Raw genomic sequence first — 24,507 nt, 5'->3', positions numbered from 1 at the left:
GGAAATCAATGAGAACAAAAACACATTGGTCCAAAACCTATGGGATACTGCAAAGGTGGTCCTAAGGGGGAAATACATAGCCATCCAAGCCTCACTCAAAAAAAATAGAAAAATCCCGAATTCACCAACTAACTCTACACCTTAAAGAACTAGGGAAAAAGCAACAAATGATGCCTAAGCCACACATTAGAAGAGAAATAATTAAAATTAAAGCAGCAATCAATGAATTAGAAACCAGAAACAGAGTAGATCAGATCAACGAAACTAGAAGTTGGTTCTTTGAAAGAATTAATAAGATCAATAAACCACTGGCCAGACTTATCCAAAAGAAAAGAGAAAGGACCCAAATTAATAAAATTATGAATGAAAGGGGAGAGATCACGACTAACACCAAGGAAATAGAAACAATTATTAGAAATTATTATCAACAACTATATGCCAATAAACTGAGCAATCTGGATGAAATGGAGGCCTTCCTAGAAATCTATAAGCTGCCAAGACTGAAACAGGAAGAAATTGACAACCTGAATAGGCCAATAACCAGTGACAAGATTGAAGCAGTGATCCAAAACCTCCCAAAAAACAAGAGTCTGGGGCCTGATGGATTCCCTGGGGAATAATACCAAACATTCAAAGAAGAAATAATACCTATTCTACTGAAGCTGTTTCAAAAAATAGAAACAGAAGGAAAACTTCCAAACTCATTCTATGAAGCCAACATTACCTTAATCCCCAAACCAGGCAAAGACCCCATCAAAAAGGAGAATTTCAGACCAATATCCCTGATGAATATGGATTCCAAAATCCTCAACAAAATCCTAGCTAATAGGGTCCAACAGTACATTAAAAGGATCATCCACCATGACCAAGTGGGATTTATCCCCAGGATGCAAGGGTGGTTCAACATTCACAAATCAATCAATGTGATAGAACACATTAATAAGAGGAGGGAGAAGAACCATATGGTCCTCTCAATTGATGCAGAAAAAGCATTTGACAAAATACAACATCCTTTCCTGATTAAAACTCTCCAGAGTATAGGGATAGAGGGAACATTCCTCAAGTTCATAAAATCCATCTATGAAAAACCCACAGCGAATATCATCCTCAATGGGGAAAAGCTGAGAGCCTTTCCCTTAAGATCAGGAACACGTCAAGGATGCCCACTCTCACCACTACTGTTCAACATAGTACTAGAAGTCCTAGCAACAGCAATCAGACAACAAAAAGAAATAAAAGGTATTCAAATTGGCAAAGAAGTCAAACTCTCTCTTTTCGCAGACGACATGATATTTTATGTGGAAAACCCAAAAGACTCCACCCCCAAATTACTAGAACTCATACAGCAATTCAGTAATGTGGCAGGATACAAAATCAATGCTCAGAAATCAGTTGCTTTCGTATACACTAACAACGCAACAGTAGAAAGAGAAATTAGAGAAACGATTCCATTTACAATAGCACCAAAACCATAAGATACCTCAGAATAAACCTAACCAAAGAGGTAAAGGATCTATACTCTAGGAACTGCAGAACACTCATGAAAGAAATTGAAGAAGACACAAAAAGATGGAAAAATATTCCACGCTCATGGATCGGAAGAATAAACATTGTTAAAATGTCTGTGCTACCCAGAGCGATCTATACCTTCAGTGCCATCCCGATCAAAATTCCAATGACATTTTTCAAAGTACTGGAACAATCCTAAAATTTGTATGGAATCAGAAAAGACCCCGAATCGCCAAAGAAATGTTGAAAAAGAAAAAGCTGGGGGCATCACGTTGCCCAATTTCAAGCTATATTACAAAGCTGTGATCACCAAGACAGCATGGTACTGGCACAAAAACAGACATATAGACCAATGGAACAGAATAGAGAACCCAGATATGGACCCTCAACTCTATGGTCAAATAATCTTTGACAAAGCAGGAAAAAACATGCAATGGAAAAAAGACAGTCTCTTCAATAAATGGTGCTGGGAAAATTGGACAGCCACATGCAGAAGAATGAAACTCGACCATTCTCTAACGCCATTCACAAAGATAAACTCAAAGTGGATGAAAGACCTCAGTGTGAGACAGGAATCCATCCAAATCCTAGAGGAGAACATAGTCAGTAAACTCTTTGACATCGCCCACAGCAACTTCTTTCAAGATACATCTCCAAAAGCTAGTGAAACAAAGGCAAAAATGAACTTTTGGGACTTCATCAAGATAAAAACCTTCTGCACAGCAAAGGAAATAGTCAACAAAACAAAAAGGCAACCCACAGGATGGGAGAAGATATTTGCAAATGATGCTACAGATAAAGGGCTGGTATCCAAGATCTATAAAGAACTTCTCAAACTCAACACCCAAAAAACAAATGATCAAGTCAAAAAGTGGGCAGAAGATATGAAAAGACAATTCTCTGAAAAAGACATACAAATGGCTAACAGACACATGAAAACATGTTCATCATCATTAGCCATCAGGGAAATTCAAATCAAAACCACATTGAGATACCACCTTACACCAGTTAGAATGGCAAAAATGGACAGGGAAAGAAACAACAAATGTTGGAGAGGTTGTGGAGAAAGGGGAGCCCTCTTACACTGTTGGTGGGAATGCAAGTTGGTACAGCCACTTTGGAAAACAGTGTGGAGGTTCCTCAAAAATTTAAAAATAGAGCTACCCTACAACCCAGCCATTGTACTCCTGGGTATTTACCCCAAAGACACAGATGCAGTGAAAAGAAGGGCCATATGCACCCCAATGTTCATAGCAGCAATGTCCTCAATAGCCAAACTGTGGAAAGAGCCGAGATGCCCTTCAACAGATGAATGGATAAAGAAGATGTGGTCCATATATACAATGGAATATTACTCAGCCATCAGAAAGGATGAATACCCAACTTTCACATCAACATGGATGGGACTGGAGGAGATGATGCTAAGTGAAATAAGTCAAGCAGAGAAAGTCAATTATCATATGGTTTCATTTATCTGTGGAACATACGGAATAGCATGGAGGACATTAGGAGAAGGAAGGGAAAAATGAGGGGGGGAGAATTGGAGGGAGAGATGAACCATGAGAGACTATGGACTCTGAGAAACAAACAGGGTTCTAGAGGGGAGGGGGGAGGGGGGATGGGTTAGCCCGGTGATGGGTATTAAGGAGGGCACGTACTGCATGGAGCACTGGGTGTTATACGAAAACAATGGATCGTGGATCCCTACATCAAAAACTAATGATGTATTGTATGGTGACTAATATAACATAATAAAATTTAAAAAAAAAGAAGGTCCAACTCCCTCCTGAGCTCCAAAAGCAGACACATGTAGAAGAGGAAGGAAAGGATGAATACCTCCCATTTACATCAACATGGATAGAACTGGAGGGGATTATGCTAAGTGAAATACGTCAAGCAGAGAAAGACGATTATATGGTTTCATTCACATGTGGAACATACGGAATAGCACAGGACCACAGGGAAGGGAGGGAAAACTGAATGGGAAGAAATCAGAGAGGGAGACAAACCATGAGAGACTCTTGGCTCTGGGAAACAAACTGAGGGTTGTGGAAAGGGATGTGGGTGGGGGGGTAACGGGGTGGATGGGCATTAAAGAGGGCACATGATGTGATGAGCACTGGGTGTTATACACAGATAATGAATCACTGAATATTACATCAAAAACCAATGATGTCTTATATGTTGGATAATTGAATTTAAATAAAATAGGAATGGGATAAATCTGTAAAAAAAGAAGAAGAAGAAGAAGAAGGAAAGGAGATGAGAAAGGATCAGAATGAGCATATTAAAAGAGAGGAAGGAAGAAGAGGACACACAGATGCAGAGGAGAGAGGAAAGACAGAGACAGGGGTGACGTGTGGGGGGCGGGGGCTTTCTTCTGCTCTGCATGACGTCATCATAGTCCTGGGACCACCTCACAGATGATCTTTGCGTTGGAAAAAAAGGTTTTTCAAAGGCTTCTATTCTTGCAGAACTTCAAAAGACAATGCCCATTAATTACCAAGCTACTTTTAAAGAAATGAAGACACCATCATTAAATTACTGTGCTGAGAAGAATCCATCCTTCTGTAAAGATGGTCTTGGTACCAAACTATATTTAAAATGCATTTTGCTAAAGTAATGAAATGGCTAAACCATGAGAGCAAGGGCATGCTAGAGAGAAAATTCAAGGTGGAAGGAGGCAGGACATGACAAGATAGGACTGTGTCATGAAGGCTCTCTTAGGCCAGGCAAAGAGGCTTGACCTTTCTTCTCTCCTTGAGGGAAGCCGGTGAAGATTTGGGCTGGCTTTGCATGATTAGGCTGGCACTTAATATAGTCATTCTGCATAGGAGAAGAGGGACTAGAGGGATGGAGGCCAGGCAAGGGGAGAGGAGCAGCTACTCCAGGCAATGATTGTCGAGAGGGGAGGGGAAAAGGCCAAAAATATGCAAGGGATAACATCAGCAGAATAGGGTCACTCATGTGGGGAGATGGGTGAGGAAAGTAACTCTCAGGTTTCCGGTCTGAGCAACTGGTTAGCTAATGGTGGTATCATGAATGGAGCTAATGCATAGGAGAGGGAGGAGAGGAGCAGTGTTGATGAAGGTGGATGATGAGTTTAGTGTAGTCTGTGGTGCCTGTGGAACAACCAAAAGGACAAAACCAGGGCTGGGGAGAGTTAGTTTGCGACACAACAGCTTACACAGATGGTAATTCAAATGAAACAGTACCTACAGTCACCTAGGGAGGGCTCACGGTGGCACAAGAGTGGTGGGCCAAGAGTGAAATTTGGAGAACATGGCCATTTAAGAGGTGATTAGTGGAGGAGGTGGATCTACAAAGGAGACCTAGAGGGACTAGTGGGAGGGGTGCAGGGAGAACCAGAGAGACTAGCGTCGTAAGCCGAGGGAGTAGAGGTACATGAAGAAATGAGAGGTCAACTGTGTTCCAGAAAGTTAGGAATAAAAACTGTCCACTGAACTTGGAATACAGAAGTCATTCCCACGTGCTGCAGCCATTCAAATATAAAGGTTAAACGATTGTAATTGACTTGAGTTCCAGTTTGTTAGGAAGTTGGCAGATCACCTCTAGTGGTCTGGTTCAGTTTAGAATTATAGATTTTTAGGAGTCTGTTTTTATCATGTGTCCTCTAATCTGCCTGAGAATAGATTATTCTACATTCCTTTGCACAAAACAACTTTTAACCTAACTTTGTTGATTTGATCTTTTTAGAAATTTTACTAGCTTTCATGCCATCAAGATACTGTAGAACCTAAAAGCGATTTCTCTTAGTGTCAGAGCCAGACTCTAGAACTCTAAGTTGCCATGAGTGCATGGTTTGTCCACCTGCTACCTGGTGTATCTGGATGGAGTTTGTTTTGAATTGGACAACACCTTCTAAAGTAAGATAGCTGGATCATCTTTGTTATTGAACCATGTTTTTAGAAAACCCAGGGTTCTACATTGATAGCAATATCACAACCAATTGGAATCTCTTGCAAGATTTTATGTGGTTGAAATGCATATTGTTAGAACAGTAAGAAATTTGAGTCAAAATCATATGCTTTCAGAAGAAAAGGGAAACAAATGACATTAGATTATGTAAAAGCAGGACTTCTTTGGAATGTGTTCTTGTACCACTGGGTCATTGTTTGGAAGCTTGGCTTGTAGGAAAAGACTTCATATTTAGAGCATTTTTTTTTTAAGATTTTATTTATTTGACAGAGAAAGACACAGCGAGAGAGGGAACACGAGCAGGGGGAGTGGGAAAGGGAGAAGCAGGCTTCCCGCCAAGCAGGGAGCCCGATGCGGGGCTTGATCCCAGGACTCTGGGATCATGACCTGAGCCAAAGGCAGACGCTTAACAACTGAACCACCCAAGTGCCCCAAGAAATCAAATCTTTATGAGCATTATCCTGTGTTGATCCTTTCTGGTTATGAGAAGGAAAACTGGAATATCCTCAATTCAGGTCAAAGTTCCTGACCCAAAATTGTAGAATGAAGGCAAAAATTGTCCAAGCAGAATGATGACGCAGTACTTAATGAACATCCAAAGTCCAAGTATTGAAATTGACCTCTGGACAAGTATGCTCTTACTTGGAAGCCTGCAGAAAGGGTGAGGTTTGTTTACCATGCTTAATTTGAGTACACAGCCAGAGCTGTGAGCCTGACTTGGTCTCTGAGCCTGGGAGAGCCATATTTCTCCATTGATTGACAATTACCTGCAAATAGGTATGCTTCAGCACCAAGGTCACCTATACTCTGTATATTTCTGCATATGTGTCATAGCTGGTGCTCATGCACACATGACCTGCCCTAGTACCCATCTCTATGTATCCCAGCATATCCCATGGATGTCTTCATAAGAATTGAGTAGTTTTTTCTTTAAAGTTATCCCTCAGAAAAGAAGGAATTGCCTTATATTTGAGCCTTTACAGTGTCTCTCATAATATAAGGCCTACTCAGTTTTTAATTTTATAATTATTTTAAATTATTTAAAAATAGGTAGTACACATGGACAGGGTGAAAATTTCAAAAGGTATGAGAGGGTATTCAGTTAAAAGGTAAGACTTCCTACCATTACTATCTCCCAGTTAACCATTTCCTATCCTTAAAGACAACCAATATTACACACACACACACACACACACACACACACACACACACACACACACACACTAGCATATACTTGGAGCACAGTATTCAAACAGCTATGTACCTTTCTTTTTTTCATTTAACATTGTATTTTACAGATTGTTTATATTTATCTTGAACAAAAAAGAGATATTAACTTAAAAAACCTCAATCTACTAGTTTGAGATATTAATAGGACATCATCTGACAAAGTCAGTAATAGCAAAAAAAGAGAAAGAAAGAAGTTGAAAGGGACTGAAGATTTCATGGGCCTTTTAAAGACCACTTCAGGAAGCAGTCCAATTCTGATGACAGCAATATGGTAGACTTGGTGTCTAGAACAAGCTAAAATTTCTGGATAAAATATTTACAAGCATCTTTGCAAACATATCTCAGCAGACAGAAAAATAAGAGAAAACCTTGAAGTCCAGAAATGATTAGAAAACACAAATGCAGCAGTGTAAGGAAATAAGAAGAGCTGGCATTTGCTCTAGAAGACCTAGAACTTGTGTTTTAATGGGCCTGAAAAGAATCAGGACACAAAGCCAGTGGCCCATGTTACATGGAAGGTTGGATCAGGGAATCTTATATATAGCTGCAAACCTAAAAAAATGATACTCTTGGTGAGTCAAGTAGAAAAATCCCAATCCACAGACAGCTCTCGTAGGGATGCTTTCCTATCTCAGCCTTAAACCTAGGTAGAATGGGAAAAATAAACAAACAAACAAGCAAACAAACAAACAAAAAGAACCCCGCAACTGTTACCTTTGAGAAGTCAATCACAAGTGCATTCTCATGTAGATTTGGTTTCAGAATTCACATAGCTTGTTTGGACTGAAACAGACCATGTGAAATTTAGTGGGAAGTGGCACTGTGTTATAGTTCCCCCAGCTGATCTATAGCCATAAATGCAAACCCCTGGAGAAATGACTTTAAGCCCAGCTCTCAGGAATTCCCCACACACATAGATCCAAGGAATATAAACTCCTAGTCAAAAATCATAAAAGATAAAAGTAAATGAGTCACCAAAATCCAGAGGAAGCACCAGACAATAGAAGGAGGCCCAGAAAGACTGCAATTACTGCATTTATCATATAAGGAATATTAAATAAGAATGTTAATGTATTTTAAGAAAGAAAAGAGAATCAAAAGTATTATTTAAGAATAAAAAATTACCTTGAAGTTTTGACAAAAAAACAGAGAATTTCTATACAAAAATATATCTAATAATTTAAATTTAAAACTCAGTAGATGGAGGGGCGCCTGGGTGGCTCAGTCGATTGGGCATCTGCCTTCAGCTCAGGTCATGATCCCGGGGTTCTGGGATCGAGCCCCGTGTCGGGCTCCTTGTTCGGTGGGGAGTCTGCTTCTCCCTCTCCCTCTGCTGCTCCCCCTACTTGCGCTCTCTCTCTGTCTGTCAAATAAATAGATAAAATCTTTAAAAAATAAATAAATAAAACTCAGTGAATGGGTAAACCACAGATAAGACAGTAACTGGAAGAGAGATCTGAGGGAGTTACCTGGAATGCAGATGGATTGGCAAAGAAATGGGAAATATATGGAAGATTTGGAGACATAGAGAAAGGAGTAAGAAGTCTAACATGCATCTAATCAAAGTTCCAGAAAGAATAAAAAGAATGGGAAAGGGGTACCATTTGAAGCAAATGATATAGACATTTCATTCAGAGGTAACAAGACGGTTTAATATACATGTGAAAAGATGTTGGACCTCATTAATCAGGGAAATGCAAATTATAACGAACATGAGATATTTCACACCCACAAAATTAGAAAAATTTGAGGAGTCTACAATATTGTCTAAGGGAAAATGCGGAGCAGTGGGAACTCTAATAAACAACATAGAGAAGTGTAAATCAGTACAGTCATTTTGTTACCTAAAAAATTCTGTTGAAAGCGATGACTATGAATGTGGAATAAATCAGCACAATTAAGTTTATTAGTTCATTCATTCAATAAATATTTACTGAGCACCCATATTCAGGAATCATATTAGAATTTAAGAAGAAAATCAGTTCCTGACCAAAGGAGCGTAGGATCTAGTGGGTCAGACAATCGAAGATCACACAAATAAACATAAAACTATAACTGTGAAAGAAAGATGCATGTGAGAGCTCCTAACAGTGGGAATTAGCTGTTAGGTCTGGGAAGGCTTTCTTGAAGAAAAGATGCCTGGAATGGGCCAACAGAGTATTGAGGAGGAAAAAATTTCCTCTACCTTATAAACAACTTCTATCTGGTATAAGAATTAAATTGACATGAGACAGATTAACAGGAGAAAATCAAACAAAAATTCAATTACATGTACACTGCCTATAGACATGGGAGAGACCCAGAAAAACACTAACTCAACTGAGATGGCGGAAGCCGTTACCTTAAATACCTTCTTCAGTCAAAGACAAAAGATGGTATTGGGGGTGGTGAGTCAGTTATGGGAGGTTACCAAGAAAAGCACAGGAAACAAGAATAAGGTTATTATGTGGATATAAGTCATTTTCTTCTCCACTGATAACTTTCTAGATTTAGAGTCATCCCCCTCTTTCTGGTAGAGCAAGGGGAACAATCCTTACAAGTGGAGATTTTTTTTTAGGCACATAAATATCTCTTACCAATGGGTAACTTCTACTGGGTTTTCAGAGCTTCTCTTGTATCTACAGTTTCTTAAAAATAATGAGCCTGAAAGAAGCAACATGCCAAAGAGGCATATCTTGGGGTGGCAAAATTTGCTCCCCTATAAGAGAATAGGAGGTAAGGGGAAGGAGGTGGTAGTGGCCAGGGGAATTGCAGCTGACAGAGGGAACAGCATGAGCAAATGCCCTGGTGTTGAAGACAGTACTTCGTTATAGGACTGAAAAAAGGTCTCGTAGTTGAAGCAAAGAGAGAGATTGAGAGAGAATATGATGGGGGGAGGGTGGTAGGAGTGGAAGTCCAACTCGCTGGAGCTGGAGAGGTAGGCATAGGCCAGACAAGGAAGGAAGGGCTTAGGGCCAAGGGAAGGATTTGGGCTTTTATTCTAGGGTGTTAAGGGATATTTCTGACACGTTTGTAAGCAGATGACTGAAATGATCAGTGGAATGAAGGGGGAAAAAATGAAAAGACGATCAATTAATTATAAATCTAAAAATTTCATGAGACAATGCAGTTCCAGGTCTTTGTAGCCACACTTCTCACTTACATGTGACTATGCCGAGAATGGCCCCATTCCCAGTTCCCAACAGCTGGCCAGTCTGTGCTCTTGGGCTGCAAGCTCAGCTCTGCTTCTGACAGCACAACCAGGATGACACCCCTGATTTGTAAATCCTCCCCTTACCTCCTCAACAATAGCACACGAGATTTAGGCTGAGCTGATGATTCACTAGATGATGCAGGGAGCATAAATGAATACATTTTACTGCTTTGCAGCCAGATTAAATGATTTCTCCATTGTTGAGAGTAAAAACCATTTTGTCAGTAAATGAAGCAGATATGATTCAAAGGAAGCAGAAGGACACGAGAAGTACTCATTGTGTCTTTTCTGTTTGTGACTGCATTCACTGCAAAACAGTAACCATGGGAGGCCACGTTCCCATTCTGAAGTTTATACTAGAGCAAACTATTCCGGATTCTCAGTGTCGGTGGCCCTTTATAGCTCTGATTCCTTTCATTTTAAAAACCTTATTGAGGTATAATCGATGTACCATGAATAAAAATTATTATAAATAATTATACATAATAATTAAAAATATACTTATAAATAATTGATATACCATAAATTCATGTGCTCATATTTGAAGTGTACAGCTTGATAAGTTTTGAGACATGTGTAACCCCATAAAACCATCATCACAATCAAGATAATAACATTATCCATTAAGCCCCAAATTTCTTTTTGCCTCTCCCCACCCTGATCTGCCCCCCTCCACTCCAAACAACTCGAGAGTTTAAATGTGATTATTCTCTTAATCAAAATTCCTGTGAATTTGAAAGATACGTTGGAATACAATCTCTAAAAGGGCCTTTCTGACCCATTATCTTATCCAGTTCACTGTAAATACCCCCCATTCAGGTGAAAATCACTCTGTAGAACGAAATTCATTTATTTCTTCAGGAGATTTAAGTCTTTGGGAATAATTTAATTTTTCTAACAATCCCCTGAATTTAGTGTGCTGCTGGGAAGGAACAGCCATAGTCCCGGGTTGTACGGTTCACTCCACCAGTATTGATGTTTGCATCTACCTTCCAGACCCCATCTGTGATGAAGAGGAAGGAATGGTTCCCACAAGTGGCACATCTGTTCAGAGCATTGAACTTGTCCTCCCGCCCCATGCAAACCATCATGGAAATACATTTGGTGGCCAAATTATGGCTTGGATGGAGACCGTGGCTACTATTTCTGCAAGGTTCTTGGTTTTGACCTTTGGTGTGTGATGTTCCAGTGAGGAGAGATAAGAAAGGGTCTGAGTCCTGGTTATGGAGCTAGCCAAGGAGACCAGGGGAGAAGAGTGTGGCCTTTTATCAAAGTGAAAAAATAAGTCATTTACCTGTTTACCTTAGGATTAATCTGTCCTTTTGTTTGAAGGTGAATGTTTGTTCTTGGTTCAAAAATAAAAATGAAATGACTGTTCTGATACTTTATTTTGAATTCTAAATGTTGGTCATGTAATCTTGAAACTTCCTGTAATGATAGTTACGGCACAGTGGATGCAGAATAGAAATAGAGGACAGCTTTTACACTTAAAAATAGTCAAGTTGCAAACTTTTTTAAAGGCAGTTTACAGGGGGTGCCTGGGTGGCTCAGTCATTAAGCATCTGCCTTCGGCTCGGGTCATGATCGTGGGGTCCTGGGATCGAGCCCCGCATCGGGCTCTCTGCTCAGCGGGAAGCCTGCTTCTCCCTCTCCCACTCCCCCTGCTTGTGTTCCCTCTCTTGCTGTGTCTCTCTCTGTCAAATAAATAAATAAAATCTTTAGGAAAAAAAAAGGCAGTTTACAATTAGGTTTGACCTTTGAAGTTTCTGGTTACAATCATTATGGCCAGAGGATTAACTGAAAAATAAGACGAGAAAGAGAGAGGAACTTGGAAGAAAACTTTTAAGTACTCCTCAGTTTCAAAAAAAGGCATTTTATTCTTTTTTTTTTTAAGATTTTATTTATTTGACAGAGCGAGGGAGAGAGCAAGCACAAGCAGGAGGAGGGGCAGAGGGAGAGGGAGAAGCAGACTCCCTGCTGAGTAGGGAGCCTGATGCGGGGCTTGATCCCAGGACCCTGGGATAATGACCTGAGCTGAAGGCAGCCGCTTAACCGACTGAGCCACCCAGGGGCCCCAAAAGGCATTTTATTCTTAATGGACCATGTAGGCAATTGAGCAGCTTTAAGGAACGTTGTGTATTCTGAAAATGCATTTGAACAGGAACTGTCCTACCAACAATTTTTGTAACTGTTGAAAATTGTGAAGATTTTATTTTCCCAAAATTAAAAGAATTTTATTGTGAATATGCCTATAACTGTGACTATAGTTAGAAACCTGTAGAAATCCTTCTTATAAATTATGCACAAATAAGAGAGCTTGTTTTAAAATGAGATTGTCATTCTCGATGACAATAAAGTATCTGAACCTGTTCTATTGTAAAGGCTTACAACATAATTAACTATGACAGAGTGTGTTCTCTTGGTGTTGGCACAATTCCTTTGAGTAAGTGAATGACTACAGTGGGAATCTTTAAAATTTAGAAAATTACAAAAGTAACTCTGAGATCAAATATACTTTATAAATATTTCAAAATTTCACACACACACAAAAATTGTAAAATGTGTCCCTTGTAGCCCTTCAGGCTTTGTGTAGCAATCCAGGTAATTTTCCTGTAGGGAAAAAAATAAGTCTTTTGATAGATGAGTCAATTCAGTTAACTATGAAGCGAAGGAAGTAGTATGAACCATACGAGCTGGTGCTTCCTTCACTGTATCCCCCTCCAACCTGAGAGTCACAACTTCCTGTGATGTGATCATGAGCTATTAGGATGAACAGAACCCTCAAAGGAGAACAAAAGACACTGGTTTGTTTTTCGGGGGAACTTTATAGGGAACAGAACAAGAGCAGGCCTGTCACCACAAGAGCAGAAGCACCAAGCATCTTGGTGAAGACCCCACAGCTCGGGGACATGGTGTTTCCCAAAATATTTGCTGGGGAATGTACAGACTCTCCACATACATCACCTAGTTATTTATTTCACTCTTAAAAGAATTTATTTAGAAAGCACATTAAATATTTATTTGTCTATTGCATGTGTTAAGCAAATCAATGGTTCATGAAAATACTTAAAGAGTGAGCGCTGTCTCCTCTTTCTCTGTTTCCTCAGCCGCCTCTGTCGGGCACACCCCCTTCTGAAGTCCGTGGACATGTTTAAGTTCCGGGGACCATCTACTGTTGGAGACCGGCTTGTTTTCAATGCCATCGTCAACAATACATTTCAGACCTGGTAAAGCCTGTCTAATGCTCTTAGGCGGCTGTGAACGAATTCAAACTTGCACATGAATAATTTTTTATTTTCCTTTTAATCTGGAGGTGAGCGTAGGGACTACTGCAAAGTAACCACGTTCCTTCTAATTGTTTTTGAAACTTCACCCAGTCATCCACATTGTAGACACTCATTTTCACCCTCTTTGTTGCTTGGAGCCTCTTTGTACTTCATAAATTGTGATGGGTTGGTTTTTGTCTTTTTTTGTTTTAAAGATTTTATTTATTTATTTGACAGAGACACAGCGAGAGAGGGAACACAAGCAGGGGGAGTGGGAGAGGGAGAAGCAGGCTCCCCGCTAAGCAGGGAGCCCGATGCGGGGCTCGATCCCAGGACCCTGGGATCATGACCTGAGCCAAAGGCAGATGCTTAACGACTGAGCCACCCAGGCGCCCCTGGTTTTTGTCTCTTAATAAGGGTGACTGCCAGTTGGCCCAGTAAGGTCTTGGTGTGTCCCTGTCATGGTTATTAACTCTTCCTTTCACTCTCGAAAGAATCCCAGTGACTTCATGGTCAAATGACTCATAGTGGACCTGTTATTTATCACCAAGAAGTCCAAACGACTTCCCAGTTATTTTTATTATTCTTTGATACACAATGAAAAGATTTAATTTCATATTATTTCTTTTAAAATGTGAAAAAGAGTATCTAGGTCTCCTATCCAATCTTAGTGTCTGATGCTTTTTAATATAGAACAGTTGTTTTTAGGGGAGAAAACTTGACTGCGGTACAATTAACTCCCCCCACCCCACCGACACCCCATTACCAAAATATGCTCATGAATGTATATAAAGTCCTAACTGGCCTTTTTCCCACTTGATGGTGGGAAAGTAAAGCAGAAATGCTTCCAGGAGCTAGTACATCAGATCCATTGACCTGATGAAGTGGATTTTAACAGTTCCGTAGATTTGCAACAACAGAGAGACAGCCCAGGACCCTCGTTCTTTTTCTCGCTTGGAGAATAGTGATGGCAGTGGCGGTGGTGGCGGTGGCCCCAGCGGTGGCCGCCGTGGCCTTGGTGTGCGGAGGAGGCCCACCTCTCGGGTTCTCCGCCCACTGCCCTGTGTGTTGCCCTCTGCAGTGTGGAAGTGGGAGTGCGCGTGGAAGCCTTTGACTGTCAGGAGTGGTCTAAGGGCCAAGGCCGTCACATCAACAGTGCTTTTCTCATTTATAATGCTGTCGATGATAAGGAAGAACTGGTCACATTTCCCAGAATCAAACCCATGTCAAAGGTCAGTTATTAGCACGTGAGTTTCAGCAATCAGATCACTTCTTGGGGGGAAGTGGTGGGTACAGAGCTCCACCCAGAATCTCCTCATACCAGTAACAACTTCTAAAGCTATTCCTCTTTGGATTTTTTTTTTTCTTTTCTACATCACAAAGTAAAATGGAGTTTTTCTTTTCTTTCTTCCTTTTTTTTTTTCCCCCAAGTCACTCCTATCATTTGTTGGAATGACAGAGGTCCTGGAGACCTCACCTCTGCTCGGCTACGTGCTGCTGTGGGAAGCATATCATCTTCTGGGGCGTATTTCTGACTCTCTTCTCCTGCTTCTTTACGTCCAACCCTCTCTGCTGCTTCGCATGAACTATATCTGCCGTTCATCTGAGAGGTGCCTTAGTGCCAACTCTCACCTTTTCTACAAACTCTACAGTGAGATACATGTATAATTCTGGGAACAGAAATGATAGCAATCGCTGCTTTAAAAAAGGAAAGAACAGGGCTGTAAAGGTTGTTTTTTTATCCCTGCACCTGCCCTTTGTGGGTGATGAGGACAGTTCACGCAGAGAAACTGTGTGTGTCCCAGCTAGCCCTTTCAACTGAGTTAGGGGAGAGAGACTTAAGGATTGTAGCACCAAAATATTAGAAATTTATTGATTTTACTTTTTATTAAAGGACGATCTTAGACGGTATCATGGAGCTATTGTACGCAAGAGAATTCGCCTAGGCAGGTAAGGATGTGGGTGTAAGGATTTTAAGCTATCTTCTCTTATCTGACAAATTATATAACAAAGGGATCCTCTCTGGGTCTATGTTCCCACATAATGCAAAATGAGAAGGTCTGATGTTTCCTGGCTGGAGGCTAACTGTGACGGAAATTGTTCTTCCTGATTGTTCCATTACTAAAAAAAGCAGCTTTTAAAACTGCTGATTTCAGTTCAAGAACGGGTCATGGTTACTGTTGTGTGCTAAATGCTGGAAAGAAAACTTATTATTAAACATTATTATTATAACATGTTGCTTAACATTTTAATTTTTTTCCAGAAAATATGTTATTTCCCACAAAGAAGAGGTTCCGCTCTGTGTACACTGGGACATAAGCAACCAGGTAGTGGTTTTATCATTTGGAGCTCTTCACGTAAAAATCACATCATTGTAAAAATGGAAAATGACATCATTATAAAAGTGACAGTTCCCATGTTTAACTGATTCAGGTTGTCCTGCACAGGTGAGATGAAAAGGTGAATTATACCAACCAGACATCTCAGAACGAAGCAAAACCAGTCAGTAAGCAGTTAGCAACTAGTTGCTTACCTGCCTTGTTTGAATGGCATGCACGGTTTCCAAAACTGACTTGGAAGGATCTGCCATCCGATACATTCAGGCAGCAGGACACTGGGATCTGGTGTCTCAGTGATTTGTGCTGAATGACATGCCTTCCAGCTTGCATTTTTATGACACAACAATAAACTATTAGGTGCTTTAAAGTTTTTGACCATAAGATAGAAAGGGAAATCCAAGTTTACTGATTACATGTTGATTCCAAGTCATATTGAAAGGTAACGTTGTCTTTGCTCAGGACACCATTAATATGACACTAATTTGCAAAGCATGCAGACCTTCGTGTTATTTTGTCTGAATTCTGAATTAAGAGTTAGAGACAGAAATTATGTTACCTATAGCTTAGTTCTAAGCTCGGCATTACCACTTCGGCTCTAACGTTTCCCATTTTTGAAGCAGAAACCATTTGAATCACAGGGCGCCTGGGTGGCTCAGTCGGTTAAGCATCTGCCTTCGGCTCAGGTCATGATCCCAGGGTCCTGGGATTGAGCCGCACATTGGGCTCCCTGCTCAGCGGGGAGCCTGCTTCTCCCTCTCCCCCTGCTGCTCCCTCTGCCTGTGGTCTCTCTCTGACAGATAAGTAAAATCTTAAAAAAAAAAAAGAAAAAGAAAAGAAACTATTTGATCCCATATCTGTGGGTTGAACTCTCGGCTTTTACAATATTTGTATTTTAGGTAGCCCTGAGTAACGCCAGTGTGGAAGCTCTCAACAATCTGGCGGCCAGAAGTGGTTGGGAGGTTACCAGTGCGGTGGAAAAGGTAGGCATCCAGGTACATGCACACCCTGCTGTCCATCACAACTGAAAGTGGTGGTGGTGGTGGTGGTGGTGGTTCTACTGCTTCCGCTGCTGCTTTTAAGAAGGTAAAAAACCTTTCTAGGAAACTATTTCTAAGAGCCAGATATCTTTCCAGCACTGTCTCTAGTCCTCCATGCTGGTGGATCCGGGGTCCTTCAGTGCACCCCACACATTCCTACCTCTGAACTTAGTTCTCATATTCCACTCGTCTCTCCTTCTCGTCCATCTACCCCAATCCTAACTGGTTTTCAAGGCCCGGGACAAAATGCTTCTGCGTGAAGCCGCTCCTATCACCCCTGACTGAAGAACTTCCCCTGTAGGAACCCCCTTAGCAATTACTTTTTCAGAATTAATTTGTCAATTAATTCCGCACCGTCTTGTGACATTGCTCCCACAGCAACACTAAATTGATGTCAATGTCTTACGTAGCAGTTTAACTTTTTACACATGGTCTTTTTCCCTGCCCTCGATGACAAGCTCCTTAAGAAAGAAGCCTTGTCTCCACTTCTTTGCATCTCTCTTAGCACCTTTTACGCTGTTTTGCGGGTCACCAAACTTAAGTACACGTGTATCATTTGGATTCTCATTTTATCCAGTTTCAGAAGTATGTTAAGAGAGCCATGGAAGCTGATACCCACCCTAACTTGACTATGAGGTCACCACCAGAGATAGTCCCAGATCACAGCAGGCCAGGCACCCAGGAGGTGCTCAGGCATGCCAGCTCTGTGCTCACATTCAGTGTGTACTGGTTTTCATCAGTGAAGCCTCTGCAATAGGGTGATCCTATGTCCTGCTTCTCCTGGGACACTCCTGGTTGTCCCATTTTAATTAGTGATTGGCCCATCATAATCTGTTGTCTTCTCATAATTACTAATAATGCCTCCATGCCCCAGTCTGGACAATAAATGACATGTTCACTTACCTTAAAATTGAAGCAAACTCTGATGCTACTTTACTGATGCTTTTCAACTTTGACCTCTTGCCAGTGTTTTGTTCTGGGTTGTTGGCGCGTATCGTGTTCTTGTCTTCACTTCTGAATCCTTTCAAGATCTCCCTTTGCCCTCTTTGGATCCACTTACCTTTCCAAGTATGCCTAATGCAGTGATGCAGAAACATAGGTTTCACGTTATAAAAATGATCTTTTTCTCTTTACCCCACATCAAAGATGCTTCAAGACTTTGTTTTCTTTTTACTAGCATGAAATCTGCTTCTTGCTTCGTTGCTGGCATCTAAGCAGCATTGGAAAGGGCAAACGTGCGTCTGGACTGAAGGAAGACAGCATGTTTTGTGAAGCCGTATAATATATAAGAACTTCAGTTCTTTGGGAGTTTGGGGCCAAAATAAACCTAAACAAAGAAATGCTGCATTTGTTGGTGTCTAAGGCGAGCCATCAATATTTAATTCTTAATTTTTGTACGGATACTTATTAGAAGATATCTTATAATTATAGCAACCTTCTTATGCCATTTCTGTTGAATTTGAAGCCCTCCAGTTCTTTAGATTATATTTACGATAAAACTTGAATTTTTTTCCTTTCCAGGCCATCCTCTTCTCTCCTACTTTTTAAAGCTTTTATATTGTTTTAATTTTAAAATACAGCTTACTTTTTTCTGTCACCTTTTCATTGAATAATTTTTAAACTATCTGTTACGAATCATACTCATTTCAGGTTTTAAAATCCATACTTATTATTGGGCCACCCTCTCAGGTCCCCTCCCTCCTGGGGAGCTTTGTACTATCACTTGGCTATTGCTCAATAAACCTTGCTTTGCTGCCCACCCTCCCACCAAAAATCTGTACTTACTGTTGATACAAATTAGTTAAATGGCAAAAGTCTAGGGCTTCTGGTATTTGTAATTAAATTGGGCAATACTTACTCTTTTAGCTCATATTTCATTTCTGTGTACAGTGATGGAATTAATAATAGTAGTAATGCAAGGAGCAAAAGTAATACAAGGAGCACCCTCACCCTAAAGGAGCTAGTACACTATTTTGGCAACATCACACATATACATGAAACAGTGGAAGAATGATTTTCAGGTAGTTTACGAACAAGTGAGCAATTGTATTTAAATCATAAAGGTCAGTTCTTAGACAGTTCAAAGTAAAGCAAGACAGTTATTTAGAGAGAACTTTGGAGAGGGGATGATTCTTTCCTCTTTGCAGATAGCTTATGTAGATGCTGCAGGGTTAAAGGGGCTGTCCAGACAGTGAGCAGCTGCAGCCAAATCCTCAGGGTAGGAATCGGCACGGGTAGGAGACTGACCTGACAGAGTGACGATGATTAAAGCCAGAATGGCAAGGACCACTTGCAAACCTTTCCATGGAAAAAAAACCCCAGCACAGGAAACAGACCAGAGGGCGCTCTTCTCACTGAAGCTGGGGAGGGGCTGGTCCCAGAGCTCCACCCGTGCAGCTCTCTTCCCCTGACCCCTGGGGTCATTCCCCAGGCACCTCCGAGGAAGGTTAGCCTCCCCTCCCTACCCAGGCCTCTGTATAAAATGGTTTTGTCCTCCTTCCCATACTGTTGTCTCAAAAACAACAGATAGTATAAAGTTCTAAAATGAGACTCTTTTTCTCTTCGGCCGTTTGTATAAGATATCCAAATCCATTAAACAGAATCTTATTAGAATGAAAAAACAATATCAATATGAACTGTTAGCAATTTCAAGCTTACTCACTTTAAGCTTCATTTCATAGAATAAAATTTGCCAGGCATCAAACGATAAAAAACGTTTGAGGTGGTTACAGATGGAATTCAACCTGTATTCTTCTGAGCGTGAAAGAGAACATGTTCTGCTGAAGAGTTGGTCTTGGAGAATTTTTTTCACTAAGCAGAAGCTGGCTTTTCTAAAATACTAGGGTTTAAAGAGATCAGCACCAACTGCCGCCCTTCCTCGTGGCCTTTGTCTGCACCAGTGCCACTGATTCTCACAGCACAGCAATGAGAAGGACTTCCTGCTACCTTCGGCTTCTGGGAGAAGGATCAAGATACCACTCCCTCGACCGATGATGACGTACTCGGCACTGGATAAGTTTAGTGAGCTCTGTGAGGGCAGAGGTTAATGGCGGCTACTCAGCTTGGTGTTTGCTGTGGCTTCAGGAAGCAGGAATCCTGTGTCTACAACCTGGGGAGCAGCTTCCTGGGAAAGTGCTGTGATAGTTTCCTAGAGTTGTAACAGTACCACAAACCAGGTGGCTTAAACCACAGAAAGGTATTGTCTGCACTTACAGAAGCGGGGAATCTGAGATCAAGGTGTTGGCGGGGCTGATTCCTTTTGAAGAAGTGAGAAAGAATCCGTTCCAGGCCTCTCCTCTTGCCGCTGCTGCTTTGCTTTGCTGGACACCTTTGGCGGACCTGGGCTTGTAAATGTGCCACCTGATTTCTGCCTTCAACTTCATCTGGTGCGCGCGCCTGCCTCCAAATTTTCCCTTTTCATAAGAACATCAGTCAATATTGGATGAGGGGCCCGTCCTCCTACACTTTAACCTCATCTTAACTAATTACATCTGCAATGACCCTCTTTCCAAATAAGGTCCCATTCTGAGGTACTCAGAGAACTTTAACATACGAATTTGAGGAGACACACTTCAACCCTAGCAAGCGCTCAGCCCAATATCACGTCCCTCCCTGCCCTGAGTCCATCAGTGTAGAAGGTGGCTGCCCCGAGGCCTAAATCTGACAGAAGGTAAGGAATTCACCCTGGCCACCTGCCCTTGCCTCCTCTGAGGCTGCAGCGCCCCAGAAACCTGACTTAGGGCCACACAGCCGCCAAGTTTTGATAAGATGACGTCCTTCAGGATTTATACCAGGGACCATCCTTTTACCCCCGCTGTACAGGGGCGAAGTCAGGCATGGCTGTGCTGGGGCGAGTCTCAGCCATCAACTGGAGCCCCATTCATGGCTTTCTGTTTGATACATGTCCACAGCCCAGGATATGACCTCCTTTGCGGGCTTAGTTTAAAGGTGGCTTAAATTGGCACAAAGGTCAGCTGGGGAGGTAAAGTGGTCTAAACAATAGCCACTCCTTTTCTTACTAAGCTGCCTTTAGTCGATTTCTTATTTCTTCATTCTCTTCTTGATGTTTATGTTTAAATAAAGGTTTTCTCCCTCACAAGCCTGACTCGTCCATCTGCTTGATTCCTGCAGTGAAGTCTTAACCCTCTGTTTGTCTGTCTTCTCACAGCTTGTTGCCATGGGGATGATTATAAGATGGCACATTTCAACACTAACTTCAAAGCACCCTGAAAGAGATGGAGAAAATGGGCAGGACAGAAATGTGCTCTTAGCTGAGCACATATCTCTGATTATTAGCAAAAGTGCAATAGCAGGAGAGTTTGGAGTAACAGGGGATACGTTATTGTTTAAGTATATGTCAAATGGCTCCCCAAGACAGGCGTCCTCTTATGTAAGGAATAACAACATTAGAATTGGCCTCTTGGGAGGATGGGCCCTTGTGATTCACAAATCAAAGAATGCTTCATGCTGAAGAAACACGGCGCTTCAGCAGCCCTTCTGAAAGGTTGAGTCGGTCCTAGAGTTGGTGGCTTGCTTCCTGGGTCCCCTTGGCATGCCTGACATCCTAAGAAAGTGTCCAAGTTCTGTGGAGGGAGATGAGGCGCTGACTTGCCTATCAGCCTAATGCTATTTTCTATTGTTGCTGGGTAGAGGCAGGGAAACATCATAAAGACATAAAAAGAGAAAGGCTTACTTTTTTTTTTTTCAAGAAAAAAACTGTTGCACAATAATTAAATAACTCAAGTCCCATATTATTTAGAGGACACAGAGGATAACATCCTGGTCTAAGCTCTAGACATCCAAGTGTTTGAAGTGAAATTGTCATTGTCTGGCTTTATTGTTATCCAGGTGCCAAGATGCCTTAGCCAGTACAATCAACCTATGACTCTGTGTGTAGTTTTTAAAGACAAAATACCCATTTTTCTCTTGTAATTTGTTTTTTTTTATTATCTTTTAGATAAAAATATATACCCTGGAAGAGCATGACATTTTATCTGTTTGGGTTGAAAAGCATGTGGAAAGACCAGCACACGTGACTTATCATCTCTTGTCTGACTTTACCAAGAGACCTTTGTGGGACCCCCATTATGTGTAAGAATACATTTAAAATATTTTCTTAAATAATGTCATGTAAATGACATCATGTAAAGGGTGGCTTCCATATTGCAATTCATCTCCATTACCCAACATGTGACCCATTGTTTATTAAATAAAGAGTATGTTTTAAAATTTGCTCTGCACTGAAAACTGCATCAAGTGTTACTGAGAGACACAAAACAAAAATTATTTATCATTTCTATCGAGTTGACATGATTTACCCATATCTGTTGTAATCCTACCAACAACTCCACCCTTGGTATCATTCCCACTTTAACAATAGAGAAATTCTGAGGCTTGCCAAGACTGCTTTCCTAAGCAACCGAACGTGAATTGGAACCCAGATCCATCAGGCTCTGAACACCACACCCTTGTACTTTAATACACAGTTTCGTTGCTCTTGAGGAAGTGTTTATCTAATTAATTGTCCTTCCCACCTCCCACTCTTGGTATTTAATGTGCTATTCCTCCTTTTCCTGTGAAGTAGCATTCCCTGGTGAGAAGCTGAAGGGCAGCTGTGTGAGTACTGAAGTACAAGGCATTCCTTCCTGCCCTGTCTGATCAGGGCCCACTCCTCTCAGCCTATGTCTCTTCCTGCTGTTACTTCCTGTCTCCTGCATCTCAATCCAATCTCTGCCACTCTCACTCCTTTCCTGGAGTACAAGGCTGTGCGCCTTGTCACCGGCACCGACTGGGTCTGATTGCACTCGGGCCACGCCCCCTCCTCCTCTGAGGAGTCGCAGCCCCGGGGCCATAGCACCTGGGCCCTCACTGGGCGTCTTGCTGAAAGAAAGGGATTGGTGAGATGGGCTTCCTATTATATTAAGCATTACCATTTACTTCCTAATCTTGATGAGGTAGAGGCTCATCTTTAAGATGGCTAAACTTGATTATGATTAATACCCTGTAATAGACAATTTAATACCGCTAAAGTGAAACACCGCTGGGGTCATGTGTTACATGCTTAGGATGCCAAAATAATACATTATAGTTAATTCTATCATAATAAAACACTCTGAAAGAAGAGGAAATACTTCACAGTTTTCTTGTATCAATATTTGTAGATACTCTGTAAGTACAAAGTTTTAGCAGGAACAGTGCCTAAACTTTGGTGTTAATTAATTTCAAATGTTTCTTGCACTGTTTTCTGTCACCTGACTTTCCAGCCAAACTGAACTTGAATGAATGGAGGAATGAATGAATGAATTCTAATTCAACTTACTTGTGTACCTACTTTGATTCAGGTACTGTGCCAGGTGTTTTCATTTAATCCTCACAATAACCCCATAGGTATTATCATCTACATTTTACAAATGAAAAAAAAAATAAAGTGACTTGCCTAACATAACGTAGATATGAAGTGTACATTTAGGATTCAAAGACAAGTTGCTTGACTCTGAACTTGGTGCTCTTTCCAGTATACCATATTCTGTTATCTAAGAGTCCTTCTTTGATGACTGTCCATGTAATTCACTACTCTTCAGATATTATTACCTGATTCTAGAGAGAAATAATTTTGTGGAAAACAACTATAAATGCCTTTCTCCAAAGTGTTGAGGGCAGTGACCTTAGAATCATATGGCCACGCCTTTCTGCCAGTGGACGCCGCAGAGTAAGCATGGTTAAAGTCTCCCCTCCCACCGCCGTCATGTCTAAGTCAGAGTCTCCCAAAGAGCCTGAACAGCTGCGGAAGCTCTTCATCGGAGGTTTGAGCTTTGAAACAACCGATGAGAGTCTGAGGAGCCATTTTGAGCAATGGGGAACGCTTACGGACTGTGTGGTAATGAGAGATCCAAACACCAAGCGCTCCAGAGGCTTTGGGTTTGTCACGTATGCCACTGTGGAGGAGGTGGATGCAGCCATGAACGCAAGACCACACAAGGTGGATGGAAGAGTTGTGGAACCAAAGAGGGCCGTCTCAAGAGAAGATTCTCAAAGACCTGGTGCCCACTTAACTGTGAAAAAGATTTTTGTTGGTGGCATTAAAGAAGACACTGAAGAACATCACCTGAGAGATTATTTTGAACAGTATGGGAAAATTGAAGTGATCGAGATCATGACTGACCGAGGCAGTGGCAAAAAGAGAGGTTTTGCTTTTGTAACATTTGATGACCATGACTCTGTAGACAAGATTGTCATTCAAAAATACCGTACTGTGAATGGCCACAACTGTGAAGTAAGGAAAGCCCTATCTAAGCAAGAGATGGCTAGTGCTTCATCCAGCCAAAGAGGTCGAAGTGGTTCTGGAAACTTTGGTGGTGGTCGTGGAGGTGGTTTTGGTGGGAATGACAACTTTGGTCGTGGAGGGAACTTCAGTGGGCGAGGTGGCTTTGGTGGCAGTCGAGGTGGTGGTGGATAAGGTGGCAGTGGGGATGGCTATAATGGATCTGGTAATGATGGAAGCAACTCTGGAGGTGGCGGAAGCTATAATGATTTTGGCCATTACAACAATCAATCCTCAAATTTTGGACCCATGAAAGGAGGAAATTTTGGAGGCAGAAGCTCTGGCCCCTATGGTGGTGGAGGCCAATACTTTGCCAAACCACGAAACCAAGGTGGCTGTGGTGGTTCCAGCAGCAGCAGTAGCTATGGCAGTGGCAGAAGGTTTTAATTACTGCCAGGAAACAGAGCTGAGCAGGAGAGGAGAGCCAGAGAAGTGACAGGGAAGCTACAGGTTACAACAGATTTGTGAACTCGGCCAAGCACAGTGGTGGCAGGGCCTCGCTGCTACAAAGAAGACATGTTTTAGACAATACTCATGTGTACGGGCAAAAAAACTCGAGGACTGTATTTGTGACTAATTGTACACAGGTTATTTTAGTTTCTGTTCTGTGGAAAGTGTAAAGCATTCCAACAAAGGATTTTAATGTAGATTTTTTTTTTTGCACCCATGCTGT

At 41.5% G+C, this 24,507-nt stretch overlaps 1 protein-coding gene across 4 annotated transcripts in view; it reads left to right on the top strand.

Annotated features, from left to right (window-relative positions):
* Positions 1–24,507, top strand: part of ACOT12 (acyl-CoA thioesterase 12) — a 51,561-nt gene that overhangs the window by 24,149 nt on the left and 2,905 nt on the right. For all 4 annotated transcript variants that reach the window (XM_027604657.1, XM_027604660.1, XM_027604659.1 and 1 more), the window contains 7 exons: positions 10,868–11,024; positions 12,979–13,098; positions 14,219–14,369; positions 15,032–15,087; positions 15,401–15,464; positions 16,373–16,456; positions 21,471–21,604. In XM_027604657.1, coding sequence (XP_027460458.1) covers positions 10,868–11,024; positions 12,979–13,098; positions 14,219–14,369; positions 15,032–15,087; positions 15,401–15,464; positions 16,373–16,456; positions 21,471–21,604 — 766 coding nt within the window. The remainder of the gene's footprint in view (positions 1–10,867; positions 11,025–12,978; positions 13,099–14,218; positions 14,370–15,031; positions 15,088–15,400; positions 15,465–16,372; positions 16,457–21,470; positions 21,605–24,507) is intronic.

The sequence above is a fragment of the Zalophus californianus genome, chromosome 5 (genome assembly GCF_009762305.2).
Source record: "Zalophus californianus isolate mZalCal1 chromosome 5, mZalCal1.pri.v2, whole genome shotgun sequence".
NCBI lineage: Eukaryota > Metazoa > Chordata > Mammalia > Carnivora > Otariidae > Zalophus > Zalophus californianus.
Note: the sequence above shows the minus strand (reverse complement) of the source record. Positions and strands in the feature narration are given on the sequence as shown.